General features: G+C 46.4%; 1 protein-coding gene across 4 annotated transcripts; it reads left to right on the top strand.

The window, feature by feature from the left end:
• Positions 1–1,737: 1,737 nt before the first annotated feature.
• On the top strand, positions 1,738–26,820 carry MOB3A (MOB kinase activator 3A). 4 transcript variants are annotated; one of them, XM_037885812.2, is made up of 4 exons: positions 1,738–1,925; positions 17,355–17,927; positions 23,515–23,717; positions 24,754–26,820. In XM_037885812.2, exons 2-4 carry the CDS (start codon positions 17,510–17,512, stop codon positions 24,781–24,783), a joined length of 651 nt encoding a protein of 216 aa, XP_037741740.1. In that variant the 5' UTR covers positions 1,738–1,925; positions 17,355–17,509; the 3' UTR covers positions 24,784–26,820. The 4 variants fall into 4 exon arrangements, with proteins under 4 accessions (XP_037741740.1, XP_037741741.1, XP_037741744.1 ...); XM_037885813.2 differs by having other exon boundaries at positions 1,754–1,891; XM_037885816.2 differs by having other exon boundaries at positions 1,784–1,891; positions 17,360–17,927.

The following is a 26,820-nucleotide window of genomic DNA, read 5'->3' as shown; positions in this document are numbered from 1 at the left end:
TTCCCTACCTGGCCCTCCATACAGTTTTGCAACCCCGATGTGGCCCTCAGGCCAAAAAGTTTGCCCACCTGTGTCTTAGAAGGACAGAGGCCTGGTCTGCATTTAGAAATTTTGCCAGCAATAGTTATTTTGGTTAAGAGTGTGAAAAAATCACACTGCTAACTGACATAGCTATGCCAGCTAAAGTCCCAGTGTAGGCAAAAAAGTCCGTTTGCTGGAATACTTTATTACATTTAGGGAACTGGTATAAGCAAAAAGAAAAGGAGTACTTGTGGCACCTTAGAGACTAACCAATTTATCTGGGCATAAGCTTTTGTGAGCTACAGCTCACTTCATCGGATGCTCACGAAAGCTTATGCTCAAATAAATTGGTTAGTCTCTAAGGTGCCACAAGTCCTCCTTTTCTTTTTGCGAATACAGACTAACACGGCTGCTACTCTGAAACCTGGTATAAGCAAAGGAACTCTTTTGCTCTTATAAGCTGCGTCTCCACTAGGAGAGTTTGTCGGAATAGTTATACTGGGGCATAGCTATATTGGCAAACCCTTCCTAGGGTAGACAAGACCAGATTCAGATTTCAGTGACACTGGTGCAAATCCCAGTGCACTGGAGTCATCAGGTTTACAGCTAAATTAGAATGTGGACCAGGATCTTTACTGAGCCTTGTGAGATTGTTTCACAGAAGATAATCTACAATGCTGAAAATCTCCTAAAAACTTCCACACACACCCCTTCTCCTCCTGGATTAGCAGTGCAGTTAGGGATTTGGAATAACACAGGAGCTGCTTGGATTCTTTCCTCCAGGCGCCACCTTGGTGAGTTTATCCAAGGCCCCAGGCACTGCAGTGACAATGTCACGATGTTGCATTGGTGGGGCACCACCCGGCATGGCCAGGGTTTCACGCCATGTCGTCCTCCATGAGAACAGCGAGGCGATTGCACCACTTTGCAATGCAGCGAGGGTCTGCGACGTGATTGCACCCCAGGGTAGGGTAACCATACGTCCCGTTTTGGCGGGGACGGTCCTATTTTTAGGCCCTGTCCTGGCCGTCCCGACTTTTTTGACAAAACTGGTCGTTTGTCCCACTTGTTCCTGCCAACTGATCGTCAGCTGACAAGAGCAAACGGGACAAAGGCACAGTCTTGACAGAAGAGTGGGGTGGGCCCGTGGGACCCCTAGCGCGGTGCGGAGGAATGTGCGGGGGGTCGGGGGGCAAGAGTCAGCGCCAGCCCTGTGCTGGAGGGAGGGCTAGGGACAGCGGCTCAGGCCTGCCGACCTGCCCCACATGCAGGGGAGAAAGGGGGGGCCCCGGGCGGCCCCACGCGTGTGGTGGGGGGGATGGCAGGGGCAGGGGGGCCTGGGGCTGGCTCTGGGCGCCAGGGGGGAGGGGACCTCAGCCCGGCCCAGTTGTGGGTGGGAGGCAGGGAGGGCTTGGGTTGGCCCTGCATCGGGGGGGGGGGCCCCTCAGGCCAGCTCGGGGGTGTCACCCTACCCCAAAGGGACCCCCCTGGCCATCACCAGGAGAGGAGGGCAGGGGGATCCCCGCACAGGGGCTGCCCGGGGAAGGGGCACAGAGCGTGAGGAAAGGGGGTGACACGGGGAGTGGGGCAGGGCAGGCCAGGGGGATCCAGCAGCTGCGGCCCCCCGAGCTGGAGGCGGTCAGCTGCCCCGCAGAGGGGGCCGCCCGGCTCCACGCCCCGGCAGCAGCAGGGGGAGGAGCCCGCGGGCGCAGAGGCGAGTGGGGCGCGGCCCGGCCCCTTTAAGAGGAAGTAGGGCCGGCCGGGCGCGCGGAGCCGGGCAGGGGCGTGGTGCGCGCGGCGGCAGCGAGCGCCGGAAAGTTACCGAGAGCCGGAGGAGAGAGCGGGACGCTGACCCCTCCGCCGGGGACAGGTGCGGGGGTCTCGGCGGAGGGATAATACGGAAGGTGGGAGCGGTAATGGGGCGTGGGGAGGCTGGGGTCTCGGCGGAGGGATAACGGGGGGGCTCTGAGTGGAGGTTGGGAGGGGACCTCTGGGGGGGGCTCCTCCTGGGAGCTGAAAGAGGGGGCTTGGCAGAGGGGCCTGGAGGGAGGTAGCGAGGAGTGTGGGGAGAAGGGGCTGTGGAGTAATAGGGAGCTGGGGGGTGAGGAGTCTGGGGATAAGGGACTGGGGGGGGCTGGAGGGGAGTAATGGGGAGCTGGGGGGTGAGGAGTGTGGGGAGAAGGGGCTGGGGGGCTGGAGGGGAGTAATGGGGAGCTGGGGGTGGTGATGGGGAGCTGGGGGGGTGAGGAGTGTGGGGAGAAGGGGCTGGAGGGGAGTAATGGGGAGCTGGGGGGTGGTGATGGGGAGCTGGGGGGGTGAGGAGTGTGGGGAGAAGGGGCTGGAGGGGAGTAATGGGGAGCTGGGGGGTGGTGATGGGGAGCTGGGGGGGTGAGGAGTGTGGGGAGAAGGGGCTGGAGGGGAGTAATGGGGAGCTGGGGGGTGGTGATGGGGAGCTGGGGGGGGTGAGGAGTCTGGGGAGAAGGCGCTGGGAGGATCCTGGAGAGGGTGATGAGGGGCTGGGAGGTGTTGGGCGGGGGGGGCTGAGGAGTCTGGAAAGGGGAAGCAGGGGAGTCCTGATGGCTGGGGGAAGGATTTAACCTTTCTGTGTGCAAAGCCCTCAAGGGGTCAGTGCTGCCCAAGATGGGCTGGGGGTTGCTCTGCTGGGACTTCACTGGGTGGGCGGGCGGGGGGGATAGCCAAGAGCTGCCAGTGTTTGAACTTTTGAGCAATCCCCTTTTTTGGGGAGCAAGAATAGGCTCTGGCTCACAGGTCTGCCAGGAAGGGAAGTGGGCGGGGTGGGCTGCATTACTGCCCTGTCTCGAGGAAGTGGGTGGGGGAGGGTGAATAATTCCCATCTGCACGCAGGTACCTGGAGGATAAGTAGCAGTAGGGGTAAGAAGAAAGCAGAGGGTAAGTGCACTGAAGTTAGGTTCTCCTTGTTTGAGCCAATTGTGGCTGTAGGCCTTGAGAGCCAACAGTATTTAAACGTACACTAGGGGCTTCTGCCTGCACAGCTGGGTCAGTTAGGTGCACGAAAAAGTGTGATCTGTCACCTACGTAGCTGTGTGAGCAGAAGCCCCTAGTGTAGAGGTGGTTACACTAGGAAAAGCACAGGTTTGCCAGTATAAGCTGTGTCTGTGATAGGAGGGCTTTGCCACTCTAGTATACTGGTTTAGCTGTACCAGTAAAGGACTCCTAACGTATATGTGACCGTAAGTGATTGCTCCTGCCAACTTAAAGGCAGGTATTAACCACCTCCAAAGAAAATTCTTGCTGGATGTGGTATGGGATCTCTAGACTAAAGGGTGTCTCAAAGCTTGAGGGGCTGAGGGGGTGTCCTCCACTGTCCAGCAAAGAAATTTGGGACAAGGCATGCTATGTTGCCTTTCTCTTGAATGGGGTGAAGAAGGCAATGTGTTGAAAAGCCTCATTCCGGGCTGTGATGTCTTCTCTGCCAAGTTTCAGAGAAAGGGGGATTTTTATTGTAAGATAAAATTCCCCTGACCATCTGTTTTTCTTTATGATGGACCTAGTTGCTGCACGCACCCTGTCTTTCTTCTTCCTTGTGCAAGTTTCAGGCTCTATCTTGTTTATTAACCAGTTTCTTGGATACTGTAAATACCATATCTTAGTAGATTAATAAAACAGAAAGCGAATCCATCTCCTACTTGGCTGTGAGGAGTTGCAAACCTTTAAAGTAATAAAAAAGTGCCAAGTCTAAATTCCTGCCAAATTGGTTTGGGATCTGCCTTTTGTACTTTGGAGGGGCTCCAATCCCAGCTGGTGATTCTTGGCTTGCACTGAAAAGCTATGTCTGGATCCAGGCATAATACCAGTAAGCAGATCTGAACAGGAAGCCATTCCATCGCACTTGGAAATCAGATCGTAAGTGACTGACTTCATGCCAGAGTTGGGAATAGAACTCCGAATCCTCACTCCCTGCTTGTACCATAACTCACCTCAAACCTACTCACTTTTAGTGATGTCTGTCATAAACTTGTTCCGTAACTGGCTTGTGCTATCTACTAGTACAGAAATATCTTTTCCAGATGCTTTCTAGAGCCCATTTGGCTCCCTGACATTGCTTCTTCCCTTCTGAACTGGGGCTTATCCCCCAACATTTAGAACAGATGTGGAGTACCTCACAGAAACTTGTGTTTGCCTGGCTTGTGCCGTTTCAAGGAAATCTGTGCTGTGCTGATATAGCCACTATTTTGTAACTACAGAAAAACTTCTCATTAATCAGGCCAGAGATTTCTATGGCAACAGTATACAGAGAAAAAAGTTATTCTTGTTAGTGGTGGAAGTACGCACTCCTGTCTATAGTTGTATCCATTTCTGCAATGATCCCAAGTTCTGTACTCCTGAAAATAAATCCCAGACTTTCAAGAAGATTAATTTTTCGTGTAAGACAGTGATGCATTTTGTGATACTTGTGCCATAGATGCTGCTGTAACTGGTAATTAGTGAATTCATAACCAGCTTTGTTGGAGGTTTAGGAGATTATTTTAGAAATTCGTGATATCCAGCTAATGCTTTCACTAAAGAATGCACCTTAGGCTGGGTGTTTACCTTCTGTTCTCTAGATAACTCTGTCTCCATGGGACATCTGTGGCTTTTGTTTTCAGTTGTGTCTGTACCTCCTGCTGGAGCTGCTGCTGTGCTAAAAGAATCACCTTATTCATGATGGAAATGATAGCGGACTCTTGGTTGAATCTGATTTCTCTTAATGTGTCTGAGGTGGATTAGGGGCCTGTTGGGGGAACAATCCACTAGAAAGAACAGGCACAATGGAGGCCATAAGAACTCTTTCTACTTTGCAAAGGGATGCATAGTTAAGTCTTCAGAGCTGCAGCAGAGGAGCACACAGTGGCTCTGTCTTAAGTTGAGTGTTTTGGAAATCATGCTGCTGCTCTGGCTTTTGAGCCTATGGACTGGAGATAAGAGGCCTGAGTCTCCACTGCCTTGCACCATATGCAGCTACTTACACCTGTGCAAAGTGGGTGTAAAAGGCAGCCAAACTGGAATAGTGGTTCTTGCTTTGCAAAGATATACACGGCCGCAGTAGGTGCTGGATTCTCAGTTCCCTCAGGGCTTGTCTACGGTAAGAACTATATCAAGTTAGTTAAAATGGTGTAAATCCACAATGCAGACATCACTAGGATGTGCTGCACCCATCTTACCAAGGCAGACCTTACAGTGGTGTACTAAATTAAGCAATAACAATGTAAGCCCTACTTTGCACAAGTGCAGAGCATTTAAATGATAGGTTTGCAGTGGTGTAACTACACTGTACATTGGCAAACGCTAAAATCCTTTTACACCACTCTGGCAGCATAAAGAGGGCTTTAAGTGGGCCTAAATAGAGTCCCAAGAATACCTCTTGTGCAGGTAGCCTCGCTGTCTGGAGTAGAGTTGGCATAAGGGCTCTACATCGTCCCTGCATCTAGCCCCTAACAGAGGGGGGTAAAGTGGTGTGTGTGTGTGTGTGTGTGTGTGTGTGGCTAGAGTGTGCTGCACTGTGGCTATTTTCCCCCACAGAGCTCATAGGGCAGCACAGCATAATCTAGAGCTGCCCCAAAGCTGCTCTGACTTAATCAGAGTTGGGCAAGACCCATCTGGCTTTAGAATACACGGAGTGCAAGATGTCTGAAAGACACCTTTAATTCTTCTCTGTTCCAAATGCAGGAATAAAATACATGGGAATTGGGCCTTAGATGTGAGGCAATGGAGCATCAGTCACAAAAATGGAGCTTCTCCCATAAGCAGAAAGCAACCTGTGGTCTACTGCAGCCTTGTTTACGCTCGGAAATTTTCACAAAAACTTTCCCGCTGGTGCTACTGTTTTGGGGGACTTTTTTCATGTCAAACTGTATGATAGACAATCTTCAGCTCTTCACTGCTGCAAAGCCTGAGATCCCCTTAAGGCTAGGGTGACCAGATGTCCCTTTTTAAAGGGACAGTCCTGTTTTTTTGGAACTTTTTCTTATATAGGTGCCTATTACCCCCCCACCCCCTGTTCCATTTTTTCACAGTTGCTATCTGGTCACCCTACTTAAGGCCTGTTAACTTGTCACCAGGCAGATGAGAAAGGTTAATGCAGTGGTTTTCAACCTTTTTTTCATTTGCGGACCCCTAAAAAAATTTCAAATGGCGGTGCAGACCCCATTTGAAGACATAGTCTGCTTATCTCCAGGGGTCTGTAGACCCAGCCGGTTGAAAACCACTGGGCTAATGCATATGATCACTGCCACACCTAGTTCTAAAGGGCAAGGAGAAGGGCTGGCTTCACAACTCCCTGTTATGGAGACATGAACCCTACTGCTTTGGCATCAAAAGCATTATATTAACATGAGCGAGAGAGAGAGAGAGAGGTGGGGCTCAAAGCCAGCCTTTCATTCTGAGCCTGGTGTCTGCTAAGGAAACTCTTGTAGAATTTCCCATAACCCTGGTTCCACTCCATTGACATTCACAATGTTTGAACTTGTAATATAGTCTGGCTCTCCACATAGTCCGAAGCATTGTGTTGATTAGACCAGCGTAGAATGAGAATTTTACACTGGAGAAGTGTCAGCCAAGTTCATTTTATTCTTTTTTTTTTTTTTGAAGAAAAAAACATTAGGTAGATACTACTTTGCTGTTTCCCTTTTTGCAAGGACAGTGCAGAGTGATTCATATCACTAGGAATAAATGGGCTGCTCTGACATTATTTTCTTTCCTCTTAAATCCCTTCAGTCGGGGACTAAGCCAGGCTGAAGGAGAAGAGGCATAGTTGCTGCACAGAACTTTTGAAAAGCGGTGTCATACCTTTAAGAGAAAAAAAAAATCATTCTTATTGTACAGGAAGCCACCTGCCTGCTGCAGCTTGCCCTAGAAATACATGTCTACACAGTGAACCTAGAATAGCTTCTGGAGTCATGAACCAGCTCGTCAGTTTTATTCAGCATCTATGAAGCTAAAAGCCAATCAGCTCTGCCTTCACATGCAGTCGTGTCCCAGTCACTATGCACAGAGCATTCTTACACATAAAGGGAGTTATACCTTCCAAAAGCCTCAGCAAGGGACTTCTATGTCTATCTAAAGGAAACAAAGGTCACTTTAAAAAAATCCTCTTTCTACTTGGCCTTAAATAAATAACAATTGCAGCGTGAGCAATCATAACTTTGTGATGTTAGGGGGAGACTTTCAAAGGTCCATTTTAAGTCCTTTTGTGCCTTTTGAAAAATCTTCCCTTAAAGGCAGGAAATGTGGCTTGTCCTGTGGCACTGGGATCATCTTTGGTCACCAAATTGAACACCCTGGAGACTGAATTACTTTCTCTGCCCACCACTGGAGGGGAACAGCCTGAGTGGTGGAAGTACAAGCTTCCCCTTATGCCAGGGGTGGGCAAACTTTTTGGTCCGAGGGCCACATCTGAGTATAGAAATTGTATGGCGGGCCATGAATATTCATGAGGTTGGCATGTGGGAGGGGGTGAGGGCTCTGGCTGGGGGTGTGGGCTCTGGGGTAGGGCCAGAAATGAGGAGTTCAGAGGGTGGGCGGGGGATCAGGGCTGAGGCAGGGGATTGGAGAAATGGCGGGGGAGGGCTCTAGCTGGAGGTGCAGGCTCTGGGGTGGGGCTGAGGGGTTTGGGGTGCAGGAAGGTGCTCTGGGCTGGGACCAAGGGGTTCAGAGGGCAGGAGGGGGATTGGGGTTGGGGAATGGCGGGGTGGCTCAGGGGTGCAGGCTCCGAGCAGCGCTTACATCAAGCAGCTCCCGGAAGCAGCAGCATGTCCCCCCTCCGGCTCCTATGTGGAGGCGTAGCCAGGTGGCTCTGCTGTGCACTGCCCCATTCGCAGGCGCTGCTCCTGCAGCACCCATTGGCCGTGGTTCCCGGCCAATGGGAGCTGCAGGGGCAGTGCTTGGGGCGGGGGCAGCAGGCAGAGCAGAGCCCCCTGGCTGCCCATATGCGTAGGAGCCGGAGGAGGGGACATGCCACTGCTTCTAGGGGTGCCCCCTGACCCTGCTCTCCTGCTGGAGCAGGGCAAGCTCCAGACCCCACTCCCCAGCAGGAGCTCAAGGGACGGATTAAAATGACTGGCAGGCCGGATCCCGCCCCTGGGCTATAGTTTGCCCACCCCTGCCTTAGGCTGTTGCAAGAGGACAGTCCAGCCTTCACACCTGACAGTCCAGTCCCCATGGACCATTCTGTCCTTACCCTCTCTTCTGAGGGTGCCAATTTGTGGCGTGAAACCTGTTGTGCTAATAACTGAACTGAGACCTCACCCAGCTCATTTCACATAGACCACTCAACATACACCAGATTGTAATTGCTTTGATTACTGTCAGCCTGGTCTGGATTCAAGCCAAGAATTTAGAATTGAATGGATGTGCTGTCTCATTACCGTCCCATGAACTGTCTTGTCTCTTCTCCCGCACTTGTGATAGCTTAACACTGAATTATTATTTGATGGGATTCCTACTGTCCATTCATGCTAGATCTAAATGCTGATAAATTGCATTTATTCTTCTGCTGGGGTTTTCTGAAGCTGTTGCTCTTCGCTACAGTGTGCAGCTATGAAGTTCTGCCACAGGGTGTTAGTTACTAGTAGTCCTCCTAGCCCCTCTATGGGTTAATTGGTCAGATCTGACTTTTTTTCCCCTTCCCCTTGCTATTACCAAAACTAAATAGATTTTAAAAAATAGTTTGAATACATTGTTATTTGGTCGCCTTTCAGGGGGGAAGAAAAACACAAATTAATGCTCAGTATGATTATTTTATGCAATATGGTACTGCTTCCTCTTACGTTCAGCTGGGTCAGTTCTGCATTCTTGTGGTTTAAAGGCATGAAAATGAACTGCCCTGATCCTGACCAAGGCTCTTCCTTGGAAACCCCAGAATAAGCATGTAGCTTGCATGAGTTCTTGCTTAGAAATGTCCGAGACAACATTGCTCAGATTTAAATCGCTGAACTCGCATTGCAAAGAGAGGGCGGGGAGACAAGTAGTACAATCCTGGAACTTGTTCTGGACTGATTATGAAAGGGCTATTTGTTTAATCCTTAGGACTGATGATTAGAGATCTGTGTTTCAAAATGGCTTCATTATATTTGTCATTAATGCCTCTCAGAAACCATATCGATGAAAGGAAAACCTAGGAAGTTGTCCCATTGAGCGAAGGCATAAATGCTCTCTTTTGTTAGATGTATGCGTCTGGGCTGGGATCAGCAGGGGTTATACAGGTAGAAATTCTGCTGTGTGTTTTCAGTATAACACTTTCAAAAGCTCTCCAAAACTTTTTTATTTTTTAATGTACCTAGTGCTCTTTTGCCCTCCAGAGCAGATACTTTGGATTGTCTCCAGCAAGATACATGAGGAAACTGAAAGCAATAATGTTTGGGATGGTACAAGGCTACCAGTGAGAACTTCTCTAACTCTTACATGCATTAGCAACATGTCTGTAAACTGCTGTTAGTATCTTGATGCTGCCTTGGAAAGGAAAGACATGGCTTCTGTTAATGTCTTAAAGATTACTGCCAATATAATATTAGGACAGTCTTTTTTTTAAAAGAATTTGGATATGCCATATGAATGTTTTTACTAAAATAGAAACAAAAGCAGACTGAGCAGTTTTATAGGAAAATGCTGGAGATCTCCAATTAAAAGTAGGTGAATGAATCCTTGCCAGACAGGAAATTAATCTAAGCAGAGATGTTGCTCAAGAAGAGCTATGAATGTTCAGACTTCACAATTTTTACACGCTTTCTGCCTGGCAGTTTTGACACTGCATTGATCTGGTGTGCTCTTCATTTTGTGACTAAAAGAAAAGGAGGACTTGTGGCATCTTAGACTAACATTTATTTGAGCATAAGCTTTCATGAGCTACAGCTCACTTCATCGGATGCATTCAGTGGAAAATACAGTGGGGAGATTTATGTCCCTAGAGAACATGAAACAATGGGTGTTACCATACACACTGTAACAAGAGTGATCACTTAAGGTGAGATATTACCAGCAGGGGTTTCTTACTGTGTATTTGTGTATTTTTTTTTCAAGTGCATCCTTACGGTTATGCTAATTTTTCATGTGTGTACTTTTTATTTTATTTTAAACTCATTCCAAAGAGCAGTTTCAGGACTTCCTCTCTGCTCAGCATACTCATACAGCGGAGAAATGAGACCGATATTTTTATCCCTTGAGCAGACTGTCACAAAAACCACAGTCTTCATGCAGAAAGTATTAATTGGGTTAAATTTTTTTAAATGGCTGATGGGTGTGTGTGAGAGAGAAGCCTCTGTTCTAGGTGCCTAACTGCAATCTCCCCTTGGGTCAGTTTACTAGAAGGACTGAGCAGTGGCCGCTCTTATTGACTGTATCTGGCGTTGAGTGCTCAGCGCCTCTGGAAGATCAAGCCCAGGGTTTGTCAAATTGGACATCCAGTGACCCTGGCCACTCTTGCAAATGTTGGCCTTGGTGTCTAGTTTGGCATCTGACTAAAACTACCAGTAACCTTTTCAAGCTTCCTCTTGTTCTAACTTTAAAATATTTGAAAAATCTCTCTCCTTCGACCAATTATTATTGTCTACCCTGAAATGCCTTTTTCCCCATCCACCCTGACAGTTTGAAGTTGCCATGACACACTTATGTGTATTTTTGTTCATTCACTACCATGATCAGTACAGCTTTGCAGACAGTGTTTTGACTTCCAGAGGGATGACTGAGACAGAAGGAAGAGCTGTGAAAAATCTGGTCTTGGTTTGCCTGGTTGGGAAATTTACCACAATGCTGTAGAATGATCAGAAGCATATAACCTAGTCCATGTGTGGGTCTTGTATAAATGTTAAAATAAATCCTACAATATTATTGTTTTAGTACAGCGGAGTAGCTTCTGTGAAAGGAAACATGTACTGTAAATGTATTACTCACCAGGATTTACTTGCAGGGTTTTCACATGAGTAAGGCAGCAGGATGTGAGCTGCCTAAGCTGTCAGGTCACTTGGCAAGGAAGTGGCTGCATATGTTTCTGACCCCTCCCTATCTGCAACCCACAATCTAGCTGGCACTACAGACACCACATGAAATACTTCTTTTAAATGAAGAAGCTTTAAACTTTGGCCTTTGGAAACACTGGTATAAGGCTGTACAGCAGGCCCAACAAACTATCACAAACAGTATAATTCGAGGAGCCAGAAAATGCAGATAGGAACCTGCTGGTTTTAATCTGTTGATTGCATTTATTCTGGCACTTGTTAAAACCCTAAAGTAAATCCTGTGTGAGGATTGGAAGATGGCACTGCATGTCACTCTGGATGGTGTTTCAGGAACTGAAGAAAATAAAGACTCTATGCAGAGAAGTCATCTCTGTGTACGCGTAGGTTTTCTGAAAGAGGATTGTGGGGGAGAGGGAATAACTTCCTGAGTTTTCTTAGTGGTGGGGAGAGGTTGGCTAGAGATATCTCATTCCCTTTTTAAAATGGAAGAGGTATTTTCTACAGTGTAATCTGTGTATTCAGATGTGGGATGAATGTTTGCTATTGACAAGTCACGATGACAGTCCATGATACAAAATTACTAAAGATAGTTAAGACCCAGGCAAACTGTGAAGAGCTACAAAAGGATCTCTCAAAATTGGGTGACTGGGCAACGAAATGGCAGATGAAATTTCATGTTGATAAATGCAAATGCATGTTGGAAAGCATAATCCCAACTATACATATAAAATGATGGGGTCTAAATTAGCTGTTACTGCTGAAGAAAGAGATCTTAGAGTCATTGTGGATAGTTCTCTGAAAACATCCACTCAATGTGTGGCGGTAGTCAAAGCAAACAGAATGCTGGGAATAATTAAGAAAGGTATAGATAACAGGACAGGAAATACTGTGTTGCCTCTATATAAATCCATGGTACGCCCACATCTTGAATACTGCGTGCAGATGTGGTTGCTCCATCTCAAAAAAAGATATATTGGAATTGGAAAAGGTTCAGAAAAGGGCAACAAAAATTATTAGGGGTATGGAACGGCTTCCATATGAAGAGAGATGAATAAGACTAGGACTTTTCAGCTGGGAAAAGAGACTGCTAAGGGGAGATATGATTGAGGTCTATAAAATCATGACTGGTGTAGAGAAAGTAGTTAAGGAAGTGTTTACTACTTCTCATAACACAAGAACTAGGGGTCACCAAATGAAATTAATAGGCAGCAGGCTTAAAACAAGTAAAAGGAAGTATTTAACTATTTCTTCACAGAACGCACAGTCAACCTGTGGAACTCCTTGCGAGAGGATGTTGTGAAGGCCAAGACCATAACAGGGTTCAAAAAAGAACTAGATACATTCATGGAGGATAGCTCCATCAATGGCTGTTAGCCAGGATGAGCAGGAATGGTGTCCCTAGGCTCTGTTTGCCAGAAGCTGGGAATGAGCAGCGGGGTGGATCTCTCCTCATACAAGAATGAGCGACAGGGGATGGATCACTTGATGATTACCTGTTCTGTTCATTCCCTCTGGGGCACCTGGCATTGGCCACTGTTGGAAGACTGGATACTGGGCTAGATGGACCTTTGGTCTGACCCAGTAGGGCCATTATTATGTTTTTAAATCGACAGAAAATGGTGACTGTTTGCCACACAAACACACTCTTGCCCAGCTTGGAGAAAATGACAGGGAAAGAAGTAATGGGAAACTAGTGAAATACGCTTTGCATGCTCTCTGTTAGAAACATATTTTAGAATAAGGCAGTACTGAAAGTTATTCTCTCATATCAATTTTACCCCCCTGTAACTCCCACTGACTTAAGTGAAGTGACTCCTGACTTCCACTGCATAAGTGAGAAGAAAATTGAGCCTAAAATTTTTTAACAAGTGCTTTTCCTCATCACTATGGCCTCGAGTCTTTTAAATCTCTCCCCACACTTCCCCTTTCCCAATAAATATCTGGCTCTGAGAAAATAGAAGACGTACGGATTCTGTGGCTGACCAAAGCAGCATCTGCCATTGGTTGAAGATTGTGTAATAGTTATCAAAGTTTCTGGGAGATTCATTTTCTCCCATCGTTCATTGCTCATTCGTTTGAGTTTGTTTTATAACAGTGACCCATCATCAGCATGGAGCTAATCTCATATCCCTGGATATAAAGGTAGGACTATTCCTCCAGAGACAGAAGTTTTGTCCTCCATGGTACAGGAAGTTGCTGTGTTACTAACATGCTCTTGTGAGACTAGTGGGGATACTCCTACTTGATAGCCAGTGGTGTGGACTTCTGGGTGGGAGTAACCTTTGGATGAAAAAGAAGCTGGGGAGAAAAGCAGCACTGGCCGCAAAGCATACTTTCTGCTTCTTGCCAATCATCGATTCAGCTGAATTGCAAGTCACCCTCGCACAAATCCTAACCCCTAGTGATCTTTCCTTTCTGTTCTGTGTTTTACTGCTGTTTGAGCTGTGACTTATGTGGGGATGGTGGAAGAAGAAAAAACTTACGATCACCATTTTATATCCTCTTTCAACTCATGTCAGATGCTGCTTTGGTCAGCCACAGAACCTGTATGTCTTACGTTTTCCAGAGCCAGATATTGCCCATAGCTGCATTTTTCTTAACCAAGTTAGACGTCAGAACCATAGCTGAATGCATTACATCCTGCTGTACTTCAGCTGAAGTTTCCATTTTGCTAATATCTTAAACTCTTAAGGCTGCTGCTAATTTTATTTAATGTGCGGCTGATCACAGCAGCAAGTTTATCATGTAGTCTTACGGATCATGTGCAATAGGAAGAAGAAACTATTTGTGGAAAGAAAATTGCCGTGCTAATGTAACGCAACATCCCTGAATACTGTTCACTGTGCTCCCATGCTAGCCTTAGAAATTATAGGGCCAGATCCCTAGCTGGTGTAAATTAGCAGATACCGTCAATGAAGCCATACTGATTTATACCAGCTGAAGAGCTGGCTGTATACTTCTTGTTAAATATGCTAATGATTCCTCAGTGAAAAGGAGGCACTTCTTCAAACTCTGGATGCAGGAAAAGTGAGAGTTAAAACTTTGGTTATATATAAAAATATAAGCCAGGTGCACAGATGTCTCAAGAGATTGGAGGAGACCAAACCTTACCAAACCTTAATCCAGCCCAGGTTAGATTTGATCAAAAGTCATTGCCCTCTTTTGACTGTTTGGCATTCTTGGACACGGCTGCATCACAAACCATCCCTACACCTGAGCGTCTTGGCAGTTGTAGCAGGAAAGCCAAGAATTGCATGGGCCATGGAGACTAATCTTCACTCTAAGCCCTGAGTTTCAGAGGTCAGGACTGACATACAGGGAAGCTTGTCCAGCTTCTACCCATGCTGAGGTTTGCTTAGAGGACTTCAGTTTCCAGGGAGGTGACTCGTGGAACTTTCACAAGTTTTACATCCCCTTTTAAAAAAAAAAAAAAAAACCTGAAACATATAAGGGCTTAGTTACCCAAGTAATGCTGCCTATTTTAAAAAAAAGGTGGGGTTTTTTTGTTTGGTTTTTTTTGGGGGGGGTTTTTTTTGCTAACTAGTTCCTCAGCTGTGAAAACTCCCTCTCTGTAGGTCTGGGTTGGCTTTTATGAAACACCCTGTGACAATTACTCTTAGAAAATTCCTAGTGTCCACTCCACTGGCAAAGTGTGGACAGGCCTTGAGAGTGCTTCTCCATATGGTTTTGGTAGTTCATTTCAATCCTCTCCTGCCATAGAATCATAGAATATCAGGGTTGGAAGGGACCCCAGAAGGTCATCTAGTCCAACCCCCTGCTCGAAGCAGGACCAAGTCCCAGTTAAATCATCCCAGCCAGGGCTTTGTCAAGCCTGACCTTAAAAACCTCTAAGGAAGGAGATTCTACCACCTCCCTAGGTAACGCATTCCAGTGTTTCACCACCCTCTTAGTGAAAAAGTTTTTCCTAATATCCAATCTAAACCTCCCCCATTGCAACTTGAGACCATTACTCCTCGTTCTGTCATCTGCTACCATTGAGAACAGTCTAGAGCCATCCTCTTTGGAACCCCCTTTCAGGTAGTTGAAAGCAGCTATCAAATCCCCCCTCATTCTTCTCTTCTGCAGACTAAACAATCCCAGCTCCCTCAGCCTCTCCTCATAAGTCATGTGCTCTAGACCCCTAATCATTTTTGTTGCCCTTCGCTGGACTCTCTCCAATTTATCCACATCCTTCTTGTAGTGTGGGGCCCAAAACTGGACACAGTACTCCGGATGAGGCCTCACCAGTGTCGAATAGAGGGGAACGATCACGTCCCTCGATCTGCTCGCTATGCCCCTACTTATACATCCCAAAATGCCATTGGCCCCTGCTGTGCTGGTAATGAGCAGAGACCTATGTGTGGCCTTTAATTACTTGCCAGCCAAAACCTTCTTATGGGAAGTAAATAAAAAGGCCCATTACACATAATACCAGCATAACTGAGTGACTCGACTGAAGTCAATGGGATTACTATGGTGTAAAGACAAGGTAAATGAGAGCAGAGTCAGAACATTCAAAGGCCTCTTTCTTGTGTTTGGCTGGAGCCTGGAACCAAAGGAGTATACCGTTAATACTCGTGCAGTAGTATAGCTTTCCTTTGAGACTCCAAAGTGAGGAAATCGTGCATGCTGCTATTTCTCTGGAGCTGATTTCCTCCTGGAAGTGGCTTCAGACCGTGAACCTGCCCTTTACATAGTTAGGTATTTTTGCCTCTGTTTTGGATATGTTACAGAAGAATTATGTGAGATCAATAGTGCATCTAAGCTGAATGGGCACAGCCCCTTGTGTTTCCGCTTCATAGAAGAAGTGAAGCATTTTGTTGCAGGATGTGGTGAGGGTATGACTCGGCTCTTGCTAACCATAGCTACTGTCTCGCTGCATTTTGCTGTCAGTGTCCCCTCTTGTTACGACTTTCAAAATTTTTCTTTGTGATATCAAAATGCATCTTAAGCTTTATTTTTTCCCTATATCCTTGGCCCTTCACTGTTAGTCTTAAACTAGTCAAGCAAATATCAGTAGCTCCAGGGGTTCATGCAAATATCTCTCAGTATTGGTTTGTGCAGGGTACACATTCCCAAGGCAAAACTTGGTCAAAAGCGCAGAGCTTCACTTGGTTTCAACTGGGCCAGGCTCATTTGATCATGAGTGACTCTCTCAATGAACCTGGCTGGAATTTTGAGTTGGTACCAACTCAAAAATGGGAGTGGGTGGGTGGATGTGGGCACCCTGCCCCTTCCTTTCTCGTCGGGGTGACTTTGTGAACATGTGGCACGGCTCCAGAACTGAACTTCATGGATTGCTGGCAACATGGGTTGTTAGCCATGGGGTTCTCGTGTATTTTTGTAGTGTGGAACACGTCTTAATAGCGTCTCAGGGCCATTTCTCCTCCCATTGCACAATTGTAAAAACCTCAGGCAATGATGGCCATTACTTACATGGGAAAGTAACATTAGGAAAGTGTTTGTGTTCTTCGTTCTCCTTAATGCAGTGTAGCAGATGCTCCAGCACCATATGAGCAGCCAGCTCTCCTCAGATGACTAATGTCTCCAAGAACCACTGTGGAGCTATGCAATGCTTCTGTTGCAGGCTGACTTAAAATGGCCTGTCTTTGTGGGGCTGGTCAGCACCTTCCACATTACAACACCAAAAATCACGTGTCTGTTTCACAAGAGGAATCCCGTCATTCGGGGTCAGATTCTGATACCTTGGCTAATGTAGAGCGTAGTCCCAGTGATTTTAATGAGATTGCTTCTGGAGTCAGTACTCCCCAATGTCTTTAAGGGTGTTAGAGTCTAGCCTTTGTTGAGGAGCCAGCCTGAAACCAATCTCCTCGCTATAAGTCCATGGACACAGCTGTTGTGGCTACTATTTTGCTCATTTCTGCCTAGTAGCAAAATAATGCAGTGCCAGTTTCTGACTGTTTTCATAAAACAATGTAGCTACCTTGCTATCATAGTGGTAGAGTCTTGGTCTCTTATAGTAATAACAGTAATAATCTGCTTCTTCACCCACAGTAACTTGGCAAACTGGGTATAAACCTTCTCTCACTTAATGTTTTGTGTAGAAGTAATTGAAGACCTGATTTGCAACACTTTCCTTACAGTGACAGCGGCTGAATGAGGAATCTCGTTGAGAACTTGACCCTCACTCTTCTACCTTTTACACTTCCTTTAAAGAAACCTAGTCCTAAGAGGAGAGGGTGGGGGAAACGAAGCATATTTGGCTTTTGTTTCAGTTCTATGAGTTTGAAGTGTATGTCCATACCTTCCCCCTAAGGCATTCAAACAAATTCACTCCTTCTGAACAAAGTCTCTTGTTGAAAAAGCTGCCCATCTAACTACTGTAAATTCTCTGTGTTGCAGATTAGAAGGTACTTGGAGAGCCAGAGGAGCTCAGAGGTATTTCTGTGAAGATAGAGGCCATTACAACCTTGACATTGGAAACTGTCCAGCAACCTTGTGTCTCTAGCTGTCTTCACTGAAGACTTGCAAAAGAGAAGGGGGAAAAAAGAAGAAAAATGTCCAACCCTTTAAAGCAAGTGTTCAATAAGGACAAAACCTTTCGGCCCAAACGCAAGTTTGAGCCTGGGACGCAGCGGTTTGAGCTGCACAAGAGGGCTCAAGCCTCTCTCAATGCAGGGCTGGACTTGAAGCTGGCCGTCCAGCTGCCATCTGGTGAGGAACAGAATGACTGGGTGGCGGTGCATGTGGTGGACTTCTTCAATCGCATCAATCTGATCTACGGCACCATCAGTGACTATTGCACGGAACAGTCCTGTCCGATCATGTCTGGGGGACCCAAGTACGAGTACAGGTGGCAGGACGAGCACAAGTACCGGAAACCCACTGCCCTATCGGCTCCCAAGTACTTGAACCTCTTGATGGACTGGATTGAGGTGCAAATCAACAATGAGGACATTTTTCCCACCAATGTTGGTAAGTTCAGTTCTGATTTGTGGGGAAATTAATTGGACTGACACAAGATAAATTGATTTAAATCAGAGCAATTTACATCACCAAACGGAAAACCTTGAGTTAAATAATCCGTGTTAAGGAACTTTTCCATTGGTACTTCCTTTGTTTTCTAAAGAGAGGTGCATTCTCATTGGTTGATATAACCATTAAAACATGTCAATTTACAACTAAATAGAGCCTTTACGCTAGATTTGGTACATCTTTTTGCTACATAGGAGGGTACACTATAACTCTATACATTTATTTAAGCAATTATATTGCTTAATATTTTCAGATTCTTATTAATTGTACAGTTTTAGTACGTTAGAAAATGGTGAATATGTTGCTTATTTACAACATAATTAACTTATTGGTCACGATTTGTGGCAAGCTGCACTAGGATCGTAACTGGAATTTAATTGAACACACAATGGCATATAATATTTATTTTTATTAAACAAAACTACCTTAAATGTTTTGGATACACAAACTTCACTGTTTTTTCATGAGCTGGAGAGGAAGTTTCCATGCTGGGTGGAGTCATAAATATTCATAAATTTGAGAACTGAGGTCAGGTGGGGAGAAGCTATAAAATAGGAGTATGAGATCATCCAGGTGGGCTCAGTGGATGACCCTGATGAGATAGTGTCGGAAGCGGGGTCCCAACCCCTGTGATGACTTTGACAGTCACAGGATCAAGCTCTTAATACAGCACATGACCTATTGTGCCACATTGGTAAAGCTTGACCTCAAAAGTTTCCCCATCTTTCTTTATGTAGAAAAGCAGCTTTTAACTCAGAGTTTGTGATTAGAAGCTCAGGGATTCAGCATATTTATATTTTATTTAAATGTTTTAAGAGATTATAATTTTTCTGTTAAATTCAGATTTCATTTTAAACAAGTTTATTTTTAAAAAGAAAAACTTATTCTAATTTAAATAACAAAATAAAAAATAACCAGTTTCTTTTTCAGAAAAATCTACTTTTATCCACCAGTACAATCTCTTGCCCCTTCTATTTCCCTGTTCCTTTTCCAGTAGGCGCTTGTTTTATGACCGTGGTTTTCAACATGGGGTTCACAGACCTCTGGGGGTTCTGCAGACTATGTCTAAGATTTCCAAACGGGTCTGCACCTCCATTTGAATTTTTTTAAGGGTCTGCAAATGAGAAAAGATTGAAAACCACTAGTTTATGGCATTGGATATTGCACAGATCCTTGAGATAGTAGGTGAACTACTTCCTCTAGTACTGACTGGCAATTTGCAGAGGGCTGCAAACTCTTGAAAGTGGCCACTGATTTTGGATACCTTCATGCCCAGCCTGGGACACTGTCAGGCCTAACTCTTTTTTTTTTTTTTTTCTTTCTTTTTTTAAAGAAGTGCCAAGTACCTGCAGTTACCATAGATTTCTGTTAGAGTGATGGATGCTTAGTACTTCTGGAAAATTAGGCCTAAATTGTTTCAGGCGAGGCACTCAAGTCAGAGGGTGCTCTTGGAATACTCAAACGGCACATCAAAGATTGTGGCTGCTGTGAGAACGGGAGGAGTCACTCCACACTACAGAGGTTGGGCTGCTGGACTTGGTTTCTCATTCTGAACAGTAGTTTAGGACCGGTGCCTGTACAATACCTGGCTTTAGGGCATGTGATTGTGCCTCCATGGCTAGTCTCGATGGCAATTGCCTGCAACTTGCTACTAAAAGCTTATTCTTTAGCTCATGTAGTAGGGCCTTGTATTTTTGTTGCTGAAGGTTCTTGGTTGGCTCCCTCAAGATTGACTTCTGTGTATGGGGTTCATGGCTCTTGGAAAACCTTACTCATTCTGCCAAAGTATTTTTAGGACTGCCAGGTTGAGATAACAGAATTTAAAAATACATCCATTCTGACTGACACCTGGTTGAGAAGATGGAGCTGCTGGTTGACAGCAGAAAACAGCTTGCAAAACTTCTGAATTTATGGCTGTCCCATCTAGTGAAGGAAAATGTCCATGACTTGCAGAAGAGGTTTGGAGTCTTGGGCTATGTGGACCCCTGAGTGCTCTTGGATTCCTTAATAGCTTATAACTTCTCTTCCCCCACATCTGTGATTAACTAGGGAGTTGTGACCTTACCCTCTCAGGTAGACTGTGCTGCAGTAATCCAGGTTTGCCTGCTGTACTTCAGGACCATTCAGAAGCACAGTACAAAATGTGGTGGCCCATCAGCTTAGTGGAGCAGATCTGAGTGATGAGCACATCATGCCCATGCTCTGTGAACTACACTTGCTTCTGGCTGCAGTTCAAGGTGTTGATTCCAGTTCATACCTGCCCTGGGACTTGGTCACCTGAGGGATTCTTCTCTCTCCTTATGGACCATTGCAATAACTGAGATGTTTCTAACAACAGACCCAAGCCTTTGGGATTGGTCATGCAGGGTGTTTTCACCATAGGGCTCCAAGCAGTGATGCTTTTTACTCCCTAGAGCAGCCCATAAGTGCCTGCACTTACTGACTTCATACTCTGGTGCAAGACACATCTTATTGGCTGAGCACTTCTTTGCCTGCAGACCTGTGCCAAGTTACGTGTGGCTGGTTGGGTGGTTCAGGAGTTGTTTGTGATCAGAATGAGGTGTCTCTCTTCTTTTATTTCCAGCTATGATCTCTTTCAACCTCCCATTGCTTAAAAACGAAGGCCAGAGGGCCTTCTTCTCATTTGTACTAAGAAGGCTCCTTCACACCTCTCTGTCAGTATCAAGAGGCTCTAGAGTGTGTGTAATGGTAACCTATGTCCCTCTTATGCTGCCGGAGGAGTTTAAAGAGGCCTTGGTGTAAACAAGATTTGGAGCCCAAAATGTCCAAACTTGGGTGCCTAAAAATAGGCTCATGAAGGTATAGTTATGCATCTAAACAAGTGGGCTGACTCTCAGCAGTGTTGACCGCCACATGTCCCATTGTAGTCAATGAGAACGAGAGATGCTCTGCTCCTAAATTTAGCCTTTCAAGTGTTGGCCTAATGCTTTATACCCATGGAGATCTGAGACTTCAGCTTCTCTCTGGTATGGTATAAAGCTTTTGTCTCCATCTCTTGCAGCTTGTGAAATAATGGAACTTTCTGAAAGCTCTCTCAGCAGTCTGGGGCTGAATACAGGGCATCTTGGACAAGTGTAATTCAGCCCTTGCTCCTTGAGTTTGCACGTGGTTGTGTGCTGGAGCAGAGGCTTGCTCAGCTTTTGGCGTAGTGTCAGCCTTCTGCTGCTGTGAATGACCCCAGGTGATCTTTCAGGCAAAGCACTAAGGCAGTGGTTTTCAAACTGCGGATTGCGACCCAGTACTGGGTCGCAGAATGGAAGGCGCTGGGTCGCAGCAGCGCTGGTCAGCACCACCGACCGGGCCGTTAAAAGTCCCGTTGGCGGTGCTGCCTGGCTAAGGCAGGCTAGTTCCTATATTTTCTGACACCGCGCTGCACCCCAGAAGCGGCCAGCTGCGGTCTGGCTTGTAGGCGAGGGGGGCATGGGGCTCCACGCGCTGCCCCTCCCCTGAGCACCGGCTCTGCACTCCCATTGGCCAGTAACCAGCCAATGGGAGGTGGGGGGGCAGTGCCTGCAGCTGAAAGCCACGCAGAGCCACTTGCGCACCTCCGCCTAGGAGCCGGACCTGCTGCTGGCTGCTTCCGGGGCGCAGTGTGGCCCGTGGTGCCAGGGCAGGCCGGAAGCCTGCCTTAGCAACCCCACTGCGCTGCTGACCAGGAGCAGCCCCAACCCTGCGCCCCAATCCCCTGGCCCAGCCCTGAGCCTCCCACCAAACTCAGAGCCCCTTCCTGCACCTCAAACCCCTCATCCCCAGCTCCACCCCAGAGCCTGCACCCCCTAGACCAGAGCCCTGACCCCCCTGCACCACAACCCACTGCCCCAGCCCTGAGCCCTCTCACACACCCTGAACCCCTCATTCTTGGCCCACCCTACAGCCCGCACCCCAACCCACTGAGCCCCTCCCAAACCCCTCATCCCCTGCTCCGTTGGGTTGCGGGCATCAACAATTTTCTTCAACTGGGTCGTCAGAAAAAAAGTTTGAAAACCACTGGCCTAAGGCAATTCAGTTCAGCTCTCGGATAGTCTGGGTGATGCAAGGTCTGCGCTGGGGGAGGGGAAGCAAGCAGTGGGAGGTTGGAGGAGAGGGGATGTTGCACAAGGAAGAACAAATAATAGTTCCCTGACCCTTTGTCCTAGTGCCTGATTTGATAACGAAACCTGTTTGCCCTGTCTGGTCAGGCAGCACATGGTCAAGGTTCTGCCAAATGAAGTAGAACCGGATGACAGCTGCGTGGGGGTTTGTGTGGGAGACCAACTAACAAATGGGATAGGGGAGTAGGAGCTGGTTATCCACTTGAGATCCCACAGGATCCCATCCACTCCTGCGCTGCCGCTCGGTGTATATAGAGAATGCCAAGCTATCTATCCTTATCAAAGCACTAATGAAAAGGAGCAATCTGATTGTGTGCAGAAAGTGTCCACCATTACTCAGACCCCATCTGCACACACAGAACGACAATACTTAAATGTGGTGACATTCGGGGAGGGAATAAGACCGTAAACCACCTTCTCTTTGGGAACCTACAACAGTACCTGTATCAATTGCCAAAATCCTTGCTGTGTGTTCATCTGGGTAACCACAGGAAGTTCTGGGGTATGGTCCCTTTATATAGGTTCTTCAGCAAGGACCTCTTTTGGACTGAGTGATTGCTGGAACATCTGTTTCATTTGGAGGGGGAAGCTTACATCATCAAAGGAGTTTTCTGTCTTGTTTAGCGTTTTCTAGCTTTGCTTATAATACCAGATTCACTAACTTAACACAGACTGAAAATTAATTTCATGCAGAACGCTTGCGGACAGGGGAAGAAGGGTATTTAACAAATACCCTTCACCTCTTACCTCCTCCTTGTATGTGGAGAAGCAATCTATGTAGACTTTAAACTCAAGTCATTTTGTTATTATTGGGAAGACCAGCTGATCAAAACTACTGTATTGTAGATTGCAAATGTAGTTGTTAGAATGAAAAACACATAAACCAAATGTCGAATGTGAAAAGGGGCCTATAAATGACTGAGCGTAGTATTATCATAATTTTAACTCTTGTTAACCTGAAGGATCCCAAAGGGTTTGTCAATTTTAATAAACTATATATAGGAGCCACTCCTCCCAGAATGCAGTCACTTCTAGAGTGGAGTATGGTGGTCTAGTGTCTGCATAATTTTTGTTAAAATGTTTCCTTCAGTTCCTGTTGGGACTATATCAGATTGAAACTGCAGATGGAAATCTATATGTGCACTAATCCAGTTTGTATTCAGGTCTCTCACACAGTAGCATCAATTAATGCAGGACCCAATAGCATAGGTTAATAACATTAATTTTGGAAAAACTGGTCCAAAATTTAGATAGGATGGAATGCAGTCTGTGAATTACTCCAGAGGAAACTGTTCTTGCATCACTTCCTAAAGCATAAAAAGAAACATTCCAGTGCGTATTGAAGACTGCATGGCACTGTGGTCCTGGGGAAAGTGCATTTCAATAAATCATGGTGCTTGTATGTCTTCTTGCAGGTACTCCGTTCCCCAAGAACTTCCTTCAGGTAGTGAAGAAGATTCTGTCCAGGCTCTTCCGGGTCTTTGTTCATGTCTACATCCACCATTTTGACAGGATCAGCCATATGGGGTCAGAGGCCCACGTGAACACCTGCTACAAGCACTTTTACTATTTTGTGAAAGAGTTCAATCTAATAGACACCAAGGAGTTAGAACCTCTGGTGAGTGAATTTGGCTGGATTATAGCTATGAATGGCCACGGAGTGGTGCGTCTCAAACAGAACTCTGGGATTCTGACTCCCAGTCCCTGATTGTTGGATTCAGTTTGAGAGATTCTGAGCTCTGAAGAGGGTGACTGAAACTCCATCGTACCTCTTCCATTCCCCCTCCCTTTACAGCTCAAAAACCTGTTCTTACCTTGCCCTCTTCAATTTTGGCCCAGATCCCATGGTAACCCATGCAGCGGAGCAGGGCCATTACACCCACAGAGAGAAGCTGCCACGTTTGTAGATTCTGCCCAGTCACCTCCTTGTGCTTCAGGCTGCCATTTTATCTTTTCTCCCACCACCATCACTCCCCACTGTCTGGTCCATGGCTGAGTCACATGCATCTGCAGTTCCTCAGTTCAGAAGCCGTGCACCCTTGCCAGCAAAGTTGCAATTGAAGTCCAAGGATTTACCCTGATGCCTTATCACTGTATTGCTAGCACATTGCTGCACGTGACAGAAAGGCAGTGTGGTCGGATGCTGGTCACAAGTCATGAGCCCTTGGTCCTAGTCCCAGTTGTCAGTGACTAGCTGTGTGACTTGGAGTGCGTGTGTGCTCATGCTAAATCACCTCCCCAGTCACCTCCCTGGTTTTTATTTCCCCTTCTGTAAAATGAGCACAGCGATGCTCACCAACTTCATAAAAAGTATGGAGGGATGCAAAGTGCCATAGAAGTACTCGGTATTTGCATTAGTCTGGGATGGCTGATGATGGTTATTCTATAGCTGTATGTAGCCAGACAGATTTAAATCTGGTGGGGCAGCTGAGGAGGTCTCCTGCCTGTCAGTGAATAGGAATATGAGGGCAGAGGTTAACGGTGACACTGAATTTCTACCCCATGTGAGTGTTGTTTGTGTTTGTTTGTTTTTTTTAATTAATGATGCTATGGAAACAATGTTCCAAACTTCGAGCCTTTCCTAAGGAAATTTCTCTTGCCTGGGCATTGTGCTTCTTACCACTAACTTCCCTGTCTTGTGTGTCCTTTGATAGAAGGAAATGACCTCCCGGATGTGCCACTGAGCTTTGGACCTTCTTGCCCTCACCCAGGCCAAGCCTCCTCAGGACTGCTGAACCCCTTCACTGCAACGGAGATGCCGCTCAAGGGACAATCAGAGACTTTTCATAGAAATCTATTTTTATTCAGCTTTCAAGTTAAAATGGAGACTGCAGAAATATTTTTTTAAAGATGCCTTAGATAACTAGTTTTTATGGTAATTTCTGTAATTGTTTGCCACTAGATGGAAATACATCATTTTTAGTCAGTGTTTTTTTTTAGAGGGGGAATAAGCATTATGACCAAAACCACCTGAAGTTTCATCTCACTGGCTGCCTTGGTGGGTGGCCCTAACTAAGCCTGGTCAGACCATAGACTTTGTTGCTTCAAATGTTTTTTTAAGATGGACTGGCTTTCAACATAGCCAGGGTATGGAGTTGGACTTGAGACCATAGTGGTGCATGACACTGGCTATACTATATACTCAGTGCCCAGGTGTGTGGGGGAGGAAGGCTCACCTGCATCCTGAAGGTAGGGTATGAAGTTCTTTGTTAAGGCCTCTTGGCGGGACACTGCAGACCCTGCAGCTATTCCACTAGCTGAGAATTAATTATAACTTAAATGTGCATATAAACTTGGCTCCTTGCACACTTCTCCAGCCCTTGTATCTAACTGCCTTTCACTCCACGATTAGGCCTTTCTCTCTGAAAATGTCTTCTGTTCCTTTCTCTGACTTCACAGCTAGACCACACCTTTCACTGCTTGGGGAAATCGATGCTAATCTCACTCTGTTTATTTCTCTGCTAATCTTTTGAGATCATTGCTCACCAAGGCCTGTCTCCTAGTTCTAAAGCCGGAGAATACTAAGGTTTTCACTTTTCAAAGCACATTGTGTTGAGGGTAGAGTTGCTATATTAGGGTGCTGTCTATGCTGGGGAACTAATCTACTTGGATAGATTTCACCTGACTTTCCTGTTACATCCACTTTTAGGTGTCTCTCTCCACCTAGCTGTAGGTTCTATTCATGGGGAGGGGGGGGAGGAGCTTAAGGGGGAGGAGGGAGTTAAAATACTTTTGCTTTTCCTACTGAAAGGAGATATGGGGGGTGGGGCCAGGGAAGGTTGCTGGGACAGAAGCTAGCGGAGTTTTTTCCAGGCACACCAGCATTTAGCCTGTCCAAGGGCTGCAGCTTGGGCAAGTTTTTCTTGAAGCCCAAAGTCTAGAGCTAATCTGATTTAAAATGGAGCAAATTGAGGTCACCTTTTCCTGTAATGAGGCCTCCAGGTCCCAGAGTGCAATTCTCCATCTTGAGCCAAGCAAAGACTGCTACAGCTGGGAGGGAGGGTTATGTACTGGATAGGCCTCACCTTGGGTGAGTGACTGCATTTGGCCCATCCTTGTCTGCTGCAGAACCACGTGAGATGCATCTCCACTTGGCGATGGAAGCCCTCTGTCAGTTTTAGCTGGAGTATGGAAGAGAAGCCAAGTTCTGCTACTCCAGAAACCAAATCACTTGTTTAGTCCCCCCGCCACTATCCCCAGATAAATTGTAGTGCTAGTCAGGGTGTGGGAACTCTGCAGGTGTTGCACTGCCCTGGACTTCATTTACTGGCCCTGGCTTGGTACTCTCTAACTTCTGTAAGTGTCCTCCACCCCTCTCTTCCTGAACACCGTTTGCCAATCCTTTTCTCCCAGCCAGCTACCTTAATGGACAAAGTTTCTTGTGCAGAGCCACAGTCCGCTGGCCTGCATACTACCTGCAGGGGGGTTAACTTCGGCCTGTAACTCCCGAATGCAGAGACTTCAGAACACTGATTTCTCTGTGTGATAAAGGAGGGACTGCCTTGGATTTGGGGTGAAGGGTGGGGGGTTGCGAAAATAAGGTTTTTTTTGTGAGCAGTGACCAAGTTGCTACCACTAGCCACTTTCCTCTAAGGAAACAATCCTGTGGTCTGAGTCTTTGTACTTATGTGAGTCACGTCTCGTAGCGTGCCCTGGACGCTGTTTCTAACACATACCACTATCATTCTGTGAAACAGACACAATAAATTATGTTGTATTTA

Source organism: Chelonia mydas, chromosome 25 (assembly GCF_015237465.2).
Source record: "Chelonia mydas isolate rCheMyd1 chromosome 25, rCheMyd1.pri.v2, whole genome shotgun sequence".
Taxonomy (NCBI): Eukaryota; Metazoa; Chordata; order Testudines; family Cheloniidae; genus Chelonia; species Chelonia mydas.
Note: the sequence above shows the minus strand (reverse complement) of the source record. Positions and strands in the feature narration are given on the sequence as shown.

Excerpts from the sequence above, each read along its gene's own strand:
- MOB3A (XM_037885812.2), top strand. The coding sequence starts at position 17,510 with ATGTCCAACCCTTTAAAGCAAGTGTTCAATAAGGACAAAACCTTTCGG. Across the intron at positions 17,928-23,514 it reads CATTTTTCCCACCAATGTTG|GTACTCCGTTCCCCAAGAAC; the intron begins GTAAGTTCAGTT and ends GTCTTCTTGCAG. Across the intron at positions 23,718-24,753 it reads CCAAGGAGTTAGAACCTCTG|AAGGAAATGACCTCCCGGAT; the intron begins GTGAGTGAATTT and ends GTCCTTTGATAG.